Genomic DNA, 18,296 nt, shown 5'->3' with positions numbered 1-18,296 from the left:
TTGTATTACCCAGGGCCGGCTCTGGGGATTCCGCTTCAGGAGAAGTCCCTGACGTGACTGTCGATATATGAACAGTGTTGTCAGGGACAACCTCAGAGCCACAGTCCCGGGCAGAGCGCTACTAGCACTCTGCCTGGGACCAGGGGCGTAGCTAAAGGCTTATGGGCCCTGCTGCAAGAATTCATCTTGGGCTCCCCAACACCACCAGAACCCTGCACATGCCTTTGCCCTGCTGCCTTGCCTGACAGACCCCATGAATGCCCCCACAGTATAAATCCCCCCCATAGCTGCCCCACACAGTATAATGCCCCCAATACAGTATAATGCCCCCTTTAGCGGACCTATACAGTATAATGTCCCCCATATATTATAATGCTCCCACAGCAGCTACCATATGAGTCCCTCTTATACCCAGTAGAATGCCCCCATATGTATGTGCCTAATAGAAAAATAACTTGCCCATCCCCATTCCCACGACAGGGGGAGGAGATCCTTCTGCTCCTCTGCACTGTGCTGTGAGTGACTCGGCGCAGGCAGCCGCGATGACGTCACTACATCGTGCCTGCCTGCACCGAGCCGCTCGCGACACAGTGAATGCTGGAGCATGAATCAGAAAACCCAACCCAATGCTTAGGGGCATGGTCACGGTTGTGACCCCTATAGCTACGCTACTGCCTGGGACACTGCTCTACTCCTGACAACACTGTTCGTATATGGACAGTGATGTCAGGGGCTTCCTCGGGGACAGGGTCCCGGAGCAGAGTCCCTAGCGCTGTGCCCGGGACTCCTTCTCTCCTCCTTACATCACTCTCCATATATGGACAGTGATGCCGTGACGACTGCAGCGTCAGCACCCGCTGGTTGACTGGGCCGCCCCAAGTGTAGTGGGCCCCGGCACTTGCCCGGGTATGCCGGGTGCTGACACCGGCCCTATTATTACCCATGATATAACAATTCTGGAGCATCAGTTTTTAGAACAATGTGTTGTGCCTTTCCTCTGTTATTCCTCTGAGAAATGTATGAATAAATTGACAACTGGGTGTTACCAGTTGGGGGTGTGTCCCTACACCGACTGACACTGTCCAATCGGTTCTGACAAAGTGAAACTCTAACACACTCCATTGACGAGGGGAATAGTAACACCCAGTTGTTAATTAATTCACGTTTCTAGAAGGAATAACTGAGAAATGGCCAATGCAGAGTTCTAAGAAAATATGTTCCAGAATTGATATTTTATGGGGAATACAAGTATTTACTAAAATAGACAAATCAGGGGATGTGACAGTTCCTCCTTTAATTGGAGTGATTTGGGTAATTACAATTAGAAATTTTTGATAAAGTTTATGTTGCATACTAGGGAATTACATTATCAGGTTTCGGCTTTCAGCAGGTTTGCTCTCAACATTCGCTCAAAAAGACCATTGAAAGTGATTGAGAAGAAGGTACTGCTGTTTTGTTTATATAGCTGGTACAATACATTAAGTACATAAATTCACACCAGCATCCTATTTCCAAATGCTCTGTCAGTTATTCCTCTTCCATTTACACTCCTGCTGTTAACGTATTGTCTACAAATATCTACATTGTTTCTATCTAGGTCACAGCTGAATGATTGAATCTGGACCTAGGTTGCTTACCAGGTACTTGGCTATTGTGGCATTATTAGATTGCTTCACAGATTTTAAGAGTTTGACGGTAAATACTTTTTTTTTTTTTCCCCCCGATTACATTAATATGTTTTTTATTTTGCAGTAAAAGATGCAACGGGAGTGACAACCAAAGGAATGCAATCAATGTCTCTTAATAAATAACTGCCACCGAAACACAGTCCACATTCAGAGGATCCTCAGGCCAGTGCAGCTATATGGTCTGTAGACTACTTGCCTAGACAGTACTCTGGTCCCTTGTGTGTCCACAATATGCTATCCCTGATCAAGTCATGACAGCGTTTACATGCTGAGGATACTTCAAAGAAAGACTGGACACACACTGAGCACATATTTATTTAATGCTGAGTGTTTGTGAAGCTTGGGGGCCTGAAGAGGGGAATAAAGTTTGGAATTCAAACTAAAATTTCAGCTTTTTTTGTTCTACTCGTACATGCAATTAATGTCTTATTAATGACTCGTACATGCAATTAATGACACTTACACATGTAAAAATTATAAAGTTCTTAAAGGGTCCAATATTATGAAAAGTTCCAAGATTCTAATATACTTTGCATTTTAATTAATAATTTCAAAGTCTGAATACTGGCTTAAAGGCTATGTACACCTTTTGAAATTAGTTGGTTTTTTTAAAAATAAAAATTTGTATACGTGTGATTGGTGCAACTTTCAAAATACTTTTTATTAAAAATAATTTTTACTTTTTGAGATACAGCTGCCTTCTATTATGTAAACAGAACAACTGTATGAACGCTGAAACCTGTATCCGTCAGGTCCATGGGCCTGACCGGTTCAGTGAAAACGGGTCATGCGTCTAAAGTCCCTTTTACACCGGCCGATAAGCGGCCGGTGAAGCGAGCGCCTATCAACGATACATCTTTGATCGCGTTTGTTTGCTCCGGTCACACAAAGCTATGGATGGGGGCGAGCGGTCGTTACTCCGATTGCTTGTCCCCATACGTTATTATAATGTCGGCAGCGTGTTTCCCGGTTTACACAGGAAGATGTGCTGACGACAACGATAATATTTCACTTTTTTTAAAACTAAATGACCAGAAGATGATCGAGCGTTTGCCAATTCATCTGCTGATCGTTCCCCTGTTTACACATGGCAATTATCGGCAACGAGCGTTATATGAACACTTGTCTGCCCGATAATCGCCCAATGTAAAACCCTCTTTTTAATAAAAAGGATTTTGAAAGTTGCACCAATCACACTGATGTTCTTATTTTTTTTAAATAAAAAATGTCTATTTCAAGGTGTACATAACCTTTAAGTTCTGTTCACACTTCTCTATTGACTTTTAATGGATCTGTAAAGTGTCCGTTAGGTATCAGTTTTGTTTTTTTCTGCTGGATACAATACTGCAGCATGCTACGCTATTCAGACCGTCAAAAAGTAACTGAAGCATGACAGGGATGTGAACAGAGCCTTAATCGGCTATAATCAGTCTAGACAATATTTAGCAGCACAAATCGCTCCTCTGTCCTGAACTCCAGGCTGATTGCTCCTGTCTACTTTAACCCCTTGGAGACGCAGACATTTTTCGTATTTTCATTTTCGTTTTATCCTCCCTGCTTTCCAAAAGCCATAATTTTATTTTATTTTTTCTGTTGACATAGCCATATGAGGGCTTGTGTTTTGCGGGACAAGTTGTAGTTTTTACGGCATTATTTAATGTACTGGGAAATTGAACAAAAATGTTGGAATGGGAAAACAGCGATTCCACTTTTTTTTCTTTTTATGGGTTTCCTATTTACAACGTATATCGTGCGGTAAAAATGACGAGTTAACTTTTTCTACGGGTCGATACTATTCGATACCAAATTAGATTTTTTTCCATGTTTATAAAGGAAAAAAAAACTAGTTTTGTCACCACATTTTGAGAGCCATAACTTTTCATTTTTATGTCGCTTTTATAGGTGTGATGGCTTATTTTTTAGAAAGGTGAGCTGTAGTTTTTTAATTGGTACCATTTTAGGGTACGTGCGACTTTGGTGACCCAAAAATAGCAAATTTTTTATATTTGTTTTACGACGTTCACCAAATGGGTTAAATAACATATTATAATAGTTTGGACTTTTATGGACGTGGCGATACCAGTGTTGTTAACTTGTCTTTTTTTTTTACATTACCTTAGGGAAAAAATGTGAAAAGGAGTTTTGTTGTTTTTTTAAACTTTTTAATATTTTTTTTTTGTACATTAAAAATGTTTTTTACTTTTTTTTTTGTAAGTCTAACTGGGGGACTTCGCTTGCATGATATACTGCAATACTGACAGTCTCCTCCGGCAGGGCTTCATAGGAGTGCAGAGATGGCAGCCTCTGTCATGGCCTAACATGCATTTTCTAAAGGCAGACCTGGGGGTCTTTGTTAGGCCCCAGGCTGCCATAGAAACAATTCCCACCCTGCGTTTTTATCTCGGGATGCCGTTTGGGTGAGAGAGGGAGCACCTCAGACCACTCAGACCTAAAACCACTCAGATGCGGAGCTTGCTATTGAGCGGAGACAACTGTTAGTGGTCTCCGATCGTTGCCCTGACGCCCGAGGCTGATGCGGGAAAACTTCTTCTGAAGCGCCGAGTGAAGAGGCGGAGCTTCAGAAGAACTATCCTTAACGGCCGACGTAGAAACATTATACTTAAGGGGTTAATAAGAATCTGTTACCATTTTTCCATCTACTGTATAAAATAACCAGGGGAGTGTACGGATCATCAAAGCAATAACAATGGATATATGTAATATTGTAATGACGGGGGTGGGGAGACAGACAAGTGAGCCCTAATCTACCCGCCACTCAGTCCCTCACTACTTGCAACGACCCGCCCTAGGCGACGGGGTACAACTGGGCGGCAGTCCCTACGCTCAATAAGTGCACGACAGACAAACCGACAAGGGTACACAGAGCTAGGGGGAGAAAGGGGCAGTTGCCCACGGCAACAGTGAGCAACAAGAGAAGTGAACAAGCCGAGTCAAACCAGGAGAGTACGAGGTGCCAAACGCAGAGCAGGAGAGTAGTCGGCAAGCCGGGGTCAATATGAAGCAAGAACAATAGTACAAGAAGCTGCAGCAGGGCCAGGAAACCAAACGAGAAGAATCACAAGCAAAGGAGGAACAGGAAAGGCAGGTATAAATAGACAGGGCGGGAGCTAGCTCCGTCTGGCCAGGCTGTGATAGGTTCTCCCACTCCTAAGCCTGCCACCCTGAGTGGTGGAAGATGGAGTCAGTCTCACAGACATAGAAGCAGGTGCAGACTGATTATCTATGGGCGTTAACCCCGAAGCTGTGCCTGGCAGATCCTTTACAGTAAGCCCCCTTTTATGAGGGGCCACCGGACCCTTTCTAAGTGGACCTGGTTTACTGGGGAAAGGAAGGTGAAACCTCCTGACCAATATCCCAGCTTGAACATCCCGAGCGGGTACCCAAGTCCTCTCCTCAGGCCCGTATCCTCTCCAATGGACCAGGTACTGGAGGGAGCCTTGGACCATCCTGCTGTCCACAATCTTGGCCACCTCGAATTCTGCCCCCTCAGGGGTGAGAACAGGGACCGGAGGTTTCCTCGAGGGAGCCAAGGACTGGGAGCAGCGTTTAAGGAGGGAGGCATGGAACACGTCGTGTACTCGAAAAGATGGGGGCAACTCCAGTCGGAAGGAGACAGGATTGAGGACTTCAATGACCTTGTACGGCCCTATAAACCGGGGAGCAAACTTCTTGGACGGGACCTTAAGGCGCAAATTTTTAGACGATAGCCACACCAGATCCCCGACCATAAACAAGGGGTTAGCAGAACGTTTAGGGTATGTTCACACGTAGTCAACAAAAACGTCTGAAAATCCAGAGCTGTTTTCAAGGGAAAACAGACCCTGCTTTTCAGACGTTTTTTTACCAACTCGCATTTTTCGCGCCGTTTTTTACGTCCGTTTTGGGAGCTGTTTTCATTGGAGTCTATGAGAAAACAGCTCCAAAAACGTCCAAAGAAGTGTCCTGCACTTCTTTTGACGAGGCTGTATTTTTACGCGTCGTCGTTTGACAGCTGTCAAACGACGACGCGTAAATAACAGGTCGTCTGCACAGTACGTCGGCAAACCCATTCAAATGAATGGGCAGATGTTTGCCGACGTATTGGAGCCGTATTTTCAGACGTAAAACGAGGCATAATACGCCTCGTATACGTCTGAAATTTGGCCGTGTGAACATACCCTTACTATCTGCCTGAGTTTTTTGTATGCTCTGGGACGCCTCTAGGTTCTTCTGAACCTAAGCCCAGACTGTGCACAGTTCTCGATGAACGACCTCTACCTCGGGATTGTTGGAACTACCAGGTGAAACGGAAGAGAACCGTGGATTAAACCCAAAATTACAGAAAAAGGGGGAGACCCCTGACGAGTTACTGACCCGGTTATTAAGGGAAATTTCGGCGAGAGGAATGAATGAGACCCAATCATATTGACAGTCAGAGATAAAACACCTTAAATATTGTTCTAGAGACTGATTAGTCCTCTCAGTTTTGCCATTAGTTTCAGGATGGAAGGCAGAGGAGAAGGACAAATCAATCTCCAACTTTTTACAGAAGGCTCTCCAAAACAATGAAACAAATAGTACCCCTCTATCAGAAACAATATTGACAGGGACCCCATGGAGACGCAGGATGTGTTTGACAAACAAGGTAGCTAGCGTCTTAGCATTGGGTACTATCTTGAGGGGCACAAAATGGCACATCTTACTGAAGCCGTCTATTACAACCCACACCACCGACTTGCCTTGAGATGGAGGCAAATCGGTGATAAAATCCATGGAGATATGGGTCCAAGGTCTCTGGGGAATGTGCAAAGAACATAGTAAGCCCGCTGGTCGGGACCTGGGAGTCTTGGACCTAGCACAAACTTTACAAGCGGCGACGTAGGCCTTAACGTCTTTAGGCAACCCAGGCCACCAATAGTTTCTGGCAATGAGGTGCTTGGTACCCAGGATGCCTGGATGGCCAGATAGTGCAGAGTCATGATTTTCCCTAAGTACCCTTAGCCAGAATTGCAGGGGAACAAACAGCTTGTTCTCAGGAAGGCACCCGGGAGCTGAACCTTGATCAGCCGCAATTTCAGAGACTAAATCAGAATCAATAGCGGAAATGATTATACCTGGAGGCAAAATACAAGCAGGATCTTCCTCCGAAGGAGGGCTGGCCATGAAGCTACATGACAGTGCATCAGCCTTAACATTTTTAGACCCAGCCCTATAAGTAACCACAAAGTTGAATCTGGTAAAAAATAACGCCCAACGAGCTTGCCTCGGGTTTAGCCTCCGGGCAGATTCTAGGAAAACCAGATTCTTGTGGTCGGTAAGGACCGTTACCTGGTGCCTAGCCCCCTCCAGGAAGTGGCGCCACTCTTCAAATGCCCATTTAATGGCTAAGAGTTTGCGGTTGCCAATATCATAGTTACTCTCAGTGGGTGAAAACATCCTGGAGAAGTAGGCACAGGGACGGAGATGGGTGAGGGACCTGGTACCCTGGGACAAGACAGCCCCCACTCACACCTCGGACGCGTCAACCTCCACGATAAATGGCTCCATTTGGTTGGGCTGAACCAGCATCGGGGCCGAGATAAAGCACTTCTTAAGGACCTCAAAATCCTGGACAGCCTCAGGATGCCAGTGGAGGAGATCAGCACCTTTGCGAGTGAGATCCGTAAGAGGCTTAGCGATGACCGAGAAGTTAGCAATAAACCTCCTGTAATAATTAGCAAACCCCAGGAAGCACTGTAACGCCTTCAGGGAGGCCGGTTGGACCCATTCCGCCACAGCCTGGACCTTGGCAGGGTCCATGCTGAATTCATGAGGAGTGAGGATTTGGCCCAAAAATTGTATCTCCTGCACCCCAAACACACATTTTTCGGTCTTCGCAAACCGTTTGTTTTCTCGAAGGACCTGGAGCACCTTCCTGACATGCTCAATGTGGGAGGACCAGTCCTTGGAAAACACAAGTATGTCATCAAGGTACACTACAAGAAATACCCCCAGGTAGTCTCTTAAAATCTCATTTATGAAATTATGGAAGACCGCGGGAGCATTACACAACCCAAAGGGCATGACAAGGTATTCGAAATGACCTTAGGGCGTGTTAAACGCAGTCTTCCACTCATCCCCCTCTTTGATGCGGATAAGGTTATACGCCCCCCGTAGATCAAACTTGGAGATCAGGAATCAGAAGAAGGGGATACTGGTTCCTTACAGTGACCTTATTCAAGCTTCGGTAGTCAATGCATAGCCTAAGACCACCATCCTTCTTCCCTACGAAGAAGAAACCTGCACCTACCGGAGAAGTAAAGGGGCGAATGTAACCCTTGGGCAGGCATTCCTGGATATACTCTCTCATGGCTTCACGTTCGGGACAAGAGAGATTAAATATCCTACCCTTAGGGATCTTAGCGCCTGGTACCAAATTGATTGCGCAATCATATTCTCTATGGGGAGGTAACACTTCGGAGGCCTCCTTAGAGAAAACATCGTCGAAGTCCTGAACAAGCTCAGGTAGCGTGTTCACCTCCTCAGGGGGAGAAATAGAATTAACAGAAAAACATGACGTCAAGCATTCATTACCCCACTTGGTAAGGTCCCCAGAATTCCAGTCAAACGTGGGATTATGCAACTGCAACCAGGGAAGGCCTAAAACCAAATCGGACGAAAATGCCTGCATTAACAGTACAGAGCACTGCTCCAAATGCATGGAGCCAACAAGGAGTTCAAAAACGGGTATGCTGTGTAAAATAACCATTAGCAAGAGGAGTGGAGTCGATACCCACTACCGGGACAGGTTTAGGCAAATAAATCAAAGGCATAGCTAGAGACATAGCAAATTCCACAGACATGATATTAGCAGAAGACCCTGAATCAACGAAGGCACTGCCGGTAGCAGACCTACCACCAAAAGAGACCTGAAAGGGAAGCAAGATTTTATTACGTTTCATATTTACGGGAAATACCTGTGTGCCCAAGTGACCTCCCCGATGATCACTTAGGCGCGGAAGTTCTCCGGCTGCATTCTTACGCTTAGGACAGTTGTTCACTTGATGCTTGTCATCCCCACAGTAGAAGCAGAGACCATTCTTCCTGCGGAAATCTCTACGTTGTTGGGGGGACACGGAGGCCCCGAGTTGCATAGGTACCTCCGAGTCTTCCGGGGAGGAACGAAGCAACGGAACCTCGGGAGGCATCATGGGGGAGTCGGAGGAGAAAACATCAAGACGTTCAAGTCGTCGTTCCCTGAGACGTCGGTCAAGTCGTACCGCTAAAGCCATAACCTGGTCTAGGGAGTCAGAAGAGGGATAACTAACTAGCAGATCTTTCAGGGCGTTCGACAGACCCAACCTAAACTGGCACCTTAAGGCAGGGTCATTCCACCGAGAAGCTACGCACCACTTCCTAAAGTCAGAGCAATACTCCTCAACAGGTCTCTTACCCTGACGTAATGTCACCAGCTGACTCTCGGCAAAAGCAGTCTTGTCAGTCTCGTCATAAATGAGTCCGAGAGCAGAAAAGATCAACGGAGGAAAGTTCAGGGGCGTCAGGAGCCAAGGAGAAGGCCCATTCTTGGGGCCCTTCCTGGAGCCGGGACATAATTATACCCACCCGCTGGCTCTCAGAACCGGAGGAGTGGGGCTTTAAACGAAAATAGAGCCTACAACTCTCCCGAAAGGAGAGAAAAGTCTTCCCGTCCCCTGAGAACCAGTCGGGCAACTTGAGGTGGGGTTCAAGAGGTGAGGTGAGGGGGACTACCATGGTAGCATCAGGCTGGTTGACCCTCTGAGCCAGGGCCTGGACCTGTAGGGAGAGACCCTGCATTTGCTGAGCCAGGGTCTCAAGGGGGTCCATAGTGGTGTCAGGGACCAGGGTAGACTAGGTATGGGCTTGTGATTATGTAATGACGGTGGTGGGGAGACAGACAAGTGAGCCCTAATCTACCCACCACTCAGTCCCTGCCTACTTGCAACGACCCGCCCTAGGCGACGGGGTACAACTGGACGACGGTCCCTACGCTCAATAAGTGCACGACAGACAAGCGTACACAGAGCTAGGGGGAGAAAGGGGCAGTTGCCCACGGCAACACCGTGAGCAACAAGAGAAGTGAACAAGCCGAGTCAAACCAGGAGAGTACGAGGTGCCATACGCAGAGCAGGAAAGTAGTCAGCAAGCCGGGGTCAATATGAAGCAAGGACAATAGTACAAGAAGCTGCAGCAGGGCCAGGAAACCAAACGAGAAGAATCACAAGCAAAGGAGGAACAGGAAAGGCAGGTACAAATAGACAGAGGGCGGGAGCTAGCTCCGTCTGGCCAGGCTGTGATAGGTTCTCCCACTCCTAAGCCTGCCACCCTGAGTGGTGGAAGATGGAGTCAGTCTCACAGACATAGAAGCAGGTGCAGACTGATTATCTATGGGCGTTAACCCCGAAGCTGTGCCTGGCAGATCCTTTACAAATATATTTTATTTATTTTTTAAGATCTATTAGGGCAATCCGTGCCTAGGAATATTTTACTGCCACATTTACAATTTATGTTTTCAATAGTCCACTTTGTAATTTTTGTGTAAGAAGTTGCACTAGTCAATTAGGGTTGAATATTTGTCGGGTAATTGGCTGAAAGATATCCATGTCAAGTAGAGCCTTTCCTGCTACAAGTTTAATTTACAAATGTGACCTTTGGGATATATTTACACGTGATAGTTTTGTTGTAAAATTTCTCATGCCTCTGAGTGGAGTTTTCAAAAACCCATTCACATGCTGCAGAAACCACTCCGTTCAGATGGAACTGATTTTCGATCACAGGAATTTTTTGCAACAAATCTGCCGTGTATGAGCATATGGTTGTGTTTCTTATGGGAGAAAAAGGTGACCGTACACTGAGTTTTTTTTATAAATGTCAAATAGTTCAAGAAGCTAGGAGAGCTACATGAAATAGTGTGTAAGTATATACCTATAACTTGTAACTGAAATATAAGAGCCCTTCTAATCCTTAATCCTGGAAAGCCTGCTCTTATTTGTATAGCAAGATATAGAAACATGGATTTGTCGGCTGAGAGAAAAGGTAGGTCCATTTATTCTACCCATTGTATCACATTTATTCCTTTTTAGTATATCTTAGGTTTTATGTTTTTTTCCCATACGTGTTTGCTTATCCTATGTACACTATACGGGCAAAAGTATTTGTACACTTGACCATCACACCCATGAGCTTGTTGGAAATCCCATACCAAAACAGTGAGTGTTAGGCCGGATTCACACGAGCGTTGCGTTTTTGCGCGCGCAAACAACGCAGCGTTTTGCGCGCGCAAACACTATTTGACAGCTGCGTGTGTCATCCGTGTCTGATGCGCGGCTGCGTGATTTTCGCGCAGCCGGCATCATAGAGATGAGGCTTGTCGACGCCCGTCACTGTCCAAGGTGCTGAAAGAGCTAAATCTTTCAGCACCCTCGACAGTGAATGCCGAACACAACAGCGAAAAACCTTTTTAAAAAAAGATAAAGTTCCTACTTACCGAGAACTTCCCGGCCGTTGCCTTGGTGACGCGTCCTTGGTGACGCGCCTCTCTTGACATCGAGCCCCACCTCCCTGGATGACGCGGCAGTCCAAGTGACCGCTGCAGCCTGTGATTGGCTGGAGCTGTCAGTTGAACTGAAGTGTCATCCCGGGAGGTCGGACTGCAGGAAGGAGACAGGAGTAATCGGTAAGTTAGAACTTCGGGTTTTTTTACAGGTTCATGTATTTTGGGATCGCAAGTCACTGTCCATGGTGCTGAAACAGTTTAACTCTTTCAGCACCATGCACAGTGAATGTCCCCCGACGTCGCGGACCGGAAATTTTTTTGCCGGGTTCGGCCAAAACGAGTTTGGCCGACCCCGGTGAAGTTAGCTTCGGTTGTCGGGGTTCGCTAATCGCAAAGACACTCCGTTTGGATGTTCGGAAACAGAAAAGCACGTGGTGCTTTTCTGTTTACATTCATCCTTTTGACAGCTGTTGCGCAAACACGCAGTTCGCACAGAAGTGCTTCCGTGCGACATGCGTGGTTTTCACGCACCCATTGACTTCAATGGGTGCGTGATGCGTTGAAAACGCTGAATCAACTGACATGTCGTGAGTTTTTTGCAACGGAGCAACGCTGCGCAAAAAACGCTGCCATGTCTGCACGGCCCCATTGTCTAATATAGCTACGGGCAACGCACGTGAAAATCACGCGCGTTGCACGCGCGTATTTTACGTTCGTCTGAATAAGCCCTTAGGCACATGCGAGCGGGACTGATAGTGGATATGTGTCACTAGAGCTCCGCACCACAATGGGAGCTATTAGCTATTTCCAGCCACTCACCTCGATTGCCTTCCACTGGAATTCCTCCTGCTTCTTAGGGATCTTTTGATGGCGAAAGGGAACACCAAAAAGTCTGGGATCGTGACCAGATCGTCAGCTGCAGAAGCGACTCTATTGCAGAGTGCACACGCGGAGCAGGCCATGATGGCGCCGGACCCGCCTCATTCTCCTCAGTTGCAGGCACCCTCACCGGACCCGATACACAGTGTGGAGGGAGGTACCCCTTGTTTTCAGAGCCCATGCCCTGCCTCAGATCTATTTGGAGATGAGGATTCCAACGCTTCCTCTGCAGAACCTCCGTCACGAGGGTTTTCATTTATCCATGCTGGGCAGGAGTGGTCTCCGCCATTATTCTCGTCGCAGCTGAGGCATATTCGGGCGACAAAGTTCTTATTGCACGCTTTTCACAACTCTTACAGCAAGAGCTGGAAAAAACATGTGTGAAGATCACATCTGAACTTAAAGGGAATGTGTTGCCAGCAAAACATGTTTTTTTTTTTTTTAATTAAACAGTTAGTGTATAGGTGATTAAACATTGTTCTAATTTTTTATTTTTTTTTCACGAGTCATGAAATATTATAAATTGGATTCAATTTATAATATTTACCAGCACTGGTCACTAGATGGAGCCATTCCCAAAATTGCAGCATTGCATGTGGTAAAGCAACCACATTGCTTTATGCTGCAAAATTGGGTAAAAATCCCTCGCTCTAGTGAGCTCTCAGAATCCCCCCCTCCTTTATCCTGGCTAGTGCCGGGAGAAACGAGGGGTTTGAACGGTCTAACCTCCTACACTGTGTGTCAGCATTTTTTGAGCTAACACACAGTGTAGAAGGTTAACATACAGTAGTAAATACACTGAAACACGAACATACATAGAAATAACTTACCTGCTCCAGTCGCCGCCGCTCCCTCTGGTCCATCCGCTCCGTCTGCTGCCGCTGCTCCATGTGCACAAGTCCGGAAGCCGCGACCGGAAGTAGTAATCTTACTGTCCGGCCGTGACTTCCGGTCCACAGGAAAATGGCGCCGGATGGCGCGCATTTCAAATTGAACTGTGTGGGAGCGGCGCATGCGCCGTTCTCACACAGCGGCGTACACGAAAGTGGATGGAACGGGCCCCGTTCGCAGTCCCTATGGGACTGGAGCTGCCGTATTCCATGTCTGTATGTGTCGTTAATTGACACATACAGAAATGGGAAAAAAAATGGCAGCCCCCATAGGGAAGAAAAAGTGTAAAAATAAAAAAAAGTAATACACAAACACACAAATTAATCCAAACGTTTTTAATAAAGCACTAACATCTTTAACATATTAAAAAAAAAAAATTTGGTGACACTGTTCCTTTAAAGGGAAGGTGTCATGATTTTTTTTAAATTATATTGCTTTTAATATAATGTAAACAAATTTTATTTATTTGTGTTGTCACTTTCTAATTTTTAATGTATTCATACTTTTACTTGTCTATGGGGCTGGCATTTTTTTTTCATCTCTGTATGTGTCGATTAACGACACATACAGAGATGGAATATGGCAGCTACAATGCATAGGGCACAATCAAATGCTCCCGTCCATTACCTCAGCTATCTGGCTCTGTACTGCGCAGACGCAGGTCAGAGTCACACAGCAGAGAAGCTGTTTGTAGGGAGATAGCAGGCACCATTATGAAGACCAGCTGCACTGCAGGTAAGGTGTGTGTCTCTGTCCCTCTCCCTCACAGACCCCTGCTCTCGTGACCCCCGGCGTCCGTCTTCCCCCCCGTCCCCGTCGCTAGATGTATTGTCAGTGTGGACAGTGTGCAGAGCTAAGCTTGTCAGATGTAGCAGTGCTGAGTGTGTCTGTGTAGCAGAGCTGAGTGTCTGTGTAGCAGAGCTGAGTGTCTGTGTAGCAGAGCTGAGTGTCTGTGTAGCAGAGCTGTGTGTCTGTGTAGCAGAGCTGTGTGTCTGTGTAGCACATGTGGCGTATGCACGGGCGCCGCTGATCCTTCATAGCTGCTTATCAGCTGTTTTGAAGAATCAGCGGCAAGCACCCCCCCCATACACACACACACAATTCCCCATAAACATGCAACTACGCCACACACAACCCCACCCACTGTTCTTCTTTACGCAACACGTTTTTTAAAAACTCTTGCGTAAAAAACTTAACGGCTCGCTTTTCCATTAACCCAACAGGTTTTTTTAAAAAGTGTGTGTAAAAAGCACGTTTTATGTACTAGCAGCGCACTTTACCAATTATGTAAATAAAAGGCATAAGCAAGCGTTTTTTATGTGGTTTTTGACACGTAAAAAGGGGCAAAAAAAAGTATCAAATACACGCCGTATGAACCTGTCTACTAAAAAGTGATTCACTTCACGTTCATCATTCTAAGGGTATGTTCACACTCAAGGTTTTCGAAAAATCTGAAGCAGAATGCCTACAAACATCTGCCCTCTGGTTCCAATAGGAAATATGGCGCTCTGTTCCGACGGGGCGTTTTTTACGAGGCCGTTTACCAAAATCGTCACGTAAAAAGACGCCCGCCAAAAAAAAGTGTATGTCACTTCTTGGGACGTTTTTGGAGCCATTTTTCATTGACTATAGAAAAACAGCTCCAAAAACGGCCGTAAAAAATGCGAGTTTGATTTAAAAATGGCTGAAAATCAGGAGCGGTTTTCCCTTTGTTTAGTAAGCGTGTGAACAGAGCCTTAGCCTTTTGGTGTGTCCTATAGCTTCTGCCAGCTGCAGAATCACACCCAAAATGGCAGCCGGACACTTTTTAGCGATTTGAAGACACCTTTTCCTGGCTTGTAGGAGGGGGGGTGAGATTCCCTCCCACATTTACGGAAGCTGTGAGTCAGGTTGCTTTGCCTTATTCACCTTGCTGTAATTCTGGGAAGAGCTCCTTCTGGTGGCCAACATAGGAAATCGTCAAATTATTATTTAATACTTTCCACCATCTGGAAGAAAAAAAAAATACCGCAAAAAACGTAAAAATATAATAGAAATAAGTAACTTACTTTAAAAAAAAAAAAGTTTCATTCGCGACACATTCCCTTTAAAGCTGATTTTCAAGCTCTGGGATCTAGAATGGAAGCAATGGAGGCTAAAATTTATAACATGGTGACGACTGTTAATCAGCACTCTGATTCTATTGATGACATATATCAACCACTTGAGGAAGCCCGCTCTAAGCTTGAAGACATGGAAAATAGATCCAGGCGAAAAAATTTCCATATAAGAGGTCTGTCTGAATATGTTCTGGATTTAGAAACTGCGGTACATGATCTTTTCAAACCGCTCCTTCCTGTTTTAACTGATGGATATTTTGACATTGATAGAGTGCCTAGGGATCTTACTGCTCCCCGCACGGATGGTCTGTCCAGAGATGTGTTGGTGAAGCCTCATTATTTTTCTGTGAAGGAAAAGGTCCTGAAAGCTTTCAGGTCCTCAGAACAGTTATGACTGCGTAGCTGCGACTTTTAGATCTTTGCTGATTTGGCTCCTCGTACGATTCAGAGGCATTGTTCATTAAAACCTCTCCAAGTCCTGATTCTTCACGAGATTAGATATCGATGGGCCTTCCCTTTTCGTCTTACATCCTCATATCGCAATCGGTCAAACAGCTTTGCTTCTCTCCAAGAAGGTGAAGCCATTATAGAACGCTTGGGTCTTCTTTCGAAAGATGGTACGCCCCCGCTGAGGAAATCACCACTGCCTGCTTCCTTCTCTTCTACAGCACGTCTTCAACCGCTCTGGAGCTCCAGATCTTCAGCCTGACCCTCAGCTTCTATTACTTGAACTTGCAAATCCTTGATGTCATCTGGATGCACTCCTCATAGGATCCTGTGATTTGGAACTTTCTGCACGTGTTCGTTCCCTTTGATTCTTACTATTAACGTTTGTTATTATATTGCTTTGCCTTTATTACTGTGGTGTTTTTTGCTATTGTCTTTCAGCTAGATTTCAGCTGAGTTAGTGAGAGCTGGCCCTTCTGTTGGGTGATGGCCTGCCCTCCCTGGGATCTTTAGAGACCCCACTGATATTGTATTGTTCTTTTGGTGGTGCTCTCTCAATATCCCTTATGGCCCTGTTTGCTTTATATCTCGCTATATGTACCAAAATAACATGTTTATTGTCCTTTCTCTTTTACTTTTGCTCCTCTGCCCTTCTTTCCTGTCCCCTTCTTTCCTGCCCCCTTCTTATGATGGTCGGGTGTCTTCGATATTGTGCTTTCTGCAAATATTTAAGTCATGGCTGACCCTCCGTCCCCCTTTAACATTGTCACTCATAATGTTCAAGTCCGACTAAACGGTGCAAAGCTTTCTGAACATTTAAGTCCTTGCATTATGATGTTGTATTTTTACGGGAACTGCACTTCTCCACTAACTCTTGTCCTAAATTTATGCATAATCATTATCCTTTGTATTACCTTTATCCTTTGTATTACCTAGCGGTTGCTGCGAAAAAGATAGGAGTGGGCATCTTTTTCAAAAGAAATCTTCGCTTCACACATCAAACTACAGTGGCAGATCCTGAGGGCAGGTATTTGCTTGTGAATGGTATACTGCAGGACACTCAGGTCACGTTAATTTCTTATTATGCACCACACGAGGGCCAAATATATCACACCTCTCTGGAGTTCTAAATTTTATTTTCATCCGTCCCTTTCATTTACAATTACCGTCCCTTTGATTTACCATAACCATTTCACCATTTAAAAATTGAAGATCCCCCATAACAAAACTAAAAATACGCATTATACCCCTAGATGAATATCTAGGATTTGTAATATCGTGTAGTATCTGCACAATTTGCCCAAAAATCATCCAAGTAAAATAAGGCCTCAAAATCCTTGTGGTGTTCCAATACTTTCTGGCCCTGCCATACGTCCAGAAACAGCAGATTAGAGCCAATTTGAGGGTATTTCTAAACTCAGAAGAAATGGGCCAATAAGTATTGAGGCGCTTTTTTTCAACTTGCATGCTCTGTATCTGAAAAATCTGTCCTATAAATGAAGCATTTGTGAAAAAATTTGAAAATGTTCTTTTTCACTCCACATTTCCACAAGATTCTGCAAAGAAACTGTGGCGTCAAAAAAGTGATGACACCCCTAGATAAATTCCTTGAGGGGTGTAGTATTCGAAATGGGGTAATTTCTGGGTGTTTTCCATCATTATGGGGGCTCAGAGTCTCTTCAAAGATCAAATGGGGCCGTTGAACCAATCATGCAAAACTTGGGCCCTGAAAATCTAAGGCTGCTCCTGAAATTCCAGGCACTGCCATGTGCCCACACAACATATTCGGACCACTTTGGGGGTATCTCTGAACTCGGTACAAATGAGCCAATAAATGTTGAGGTGTTTTTCTTCACTTGCATGCTCTGAACAATCTATCCTATAAATGAAACATTGGTGAAAAAATTGAAAATAGTTTTTTTCACGCCAGATTTCGACCAGATTCTGCAAAAAAAATGTGTGGTCAAAAATGTGATCGCACACCGAGAAAAATTCTTAGAGGGGTGTAGTTATCAAAATTGGGCCATTTCTGGGGGTTTCCCATCATTATGGGGGCTCAGAGTCTCTTCAAAGATCAAATGGGGCCATTGAACCAATTATGCAAAACTTGGGCCCTGAAAACCTAAGGCTTCTCCTTCATTTCCATGCACTGCCATGTGTCCACACAACATATTTGGACCACTTTGGGGGTATCTCTGAACTCGGTACAAATGGGCCAATAATGCTTTTCTTCACTTGCATGCTCTGTGTCTGAAAAATCTGTCCTATGAATGAAGCAGTTGTGAAAAATTTTTAAATGTTCTTTTTCACGCCAGATATACACAAGATTCTGCAACAAAATTATGGGGTTAAAAAATTGATCACACCCCTAGAAAAAATTCCTTGTGGGGTCCACTTTCCAAAATGGGGTCACTTTTGGGGGGTTTCCAGTGTTTTGGTCCCTCCAGGGCATTGCAAATGCGACATGGCACTGAAAACTATTCCAGCAAAATCCGTGCTCCAAAATCCAAATGACGCTCCTTCTCTTCTGAGCCCTGCTGTGGGTTCAAACAAATGTAGTGGTGCTTTTTCTCCTTTATTGCTTGTAAAAATGTAAAATGTCTGTTTTTCAACAATAAAAAGTAGATTTTCATCTTCACACACAAATTCAAATAGATTTCGCAAAACAACTGTGGGGGCAAAATGCTAACTATACACCTAGAAAGATTCCTTGAGGGGTGTAGATTCTAAAATGGGGTCACTTTTTCTCTGTTTTTACTGTATCGGCAGCACAAGAAC

At 45.1% G+C, this 18,296-nt stretch overlaps 1 protein-coding gene across 5 annotated transcripts in view; it reads left to right on the top strand.

Annotated features, from left to right (window-relative positions):
• PDAP1 (PDGFA associated protein 1) overlaps positions 1 to 2,073 on the top strand; it is a 110,584-nt gene extending 108,511 nt beyond the window's left edge. For 4 of the 5 annotated variants that reach the window (XM_075829976.1, XM_075829977.1, XM_075829981.1 and 1 more), the window contains 2 exons: positions 1,598 to 1,640; positions 1,753 to 2,073. In XM_075829976.1, the coding sequence (XP_075686091.1) occupies positions 1,598 to 1,608 (11 nt within the window). In that variant the 3' untranslated portion in view covers positions 1,609 to 1,640; positions 1,753 to 2,073. The remainder of the gene's footprint in view (positions 1 to 1,597; positions 1,641 to 1,752) is intronic. The other variant, XM_075829978.1, reaches the window with a different exon arrangement.
• The last annotated feature ends 16,223 nt before the right edge of the window (positions 2,074 to 18,296 follow it).

This window comes from Rhinoderma darwinii, chromosome 6, assembly GCF_050947455.1.
Source record: "Rhinoderma darwinii isolate aRhiDar2 chromosome 6, aRhiDar2.hap1, whole genome shotgun sequence".
NCBI lineage: Eukaryota > Metazoa > Chordata > Amphibia > Anura > Rhinodermatidae > Rhinoderma > Rhinoderma darwinii.
Note: the sequence above shows the minus strand (reverse complement) of the source record. Positions and strands in the feature narration are given on the sequence as shown.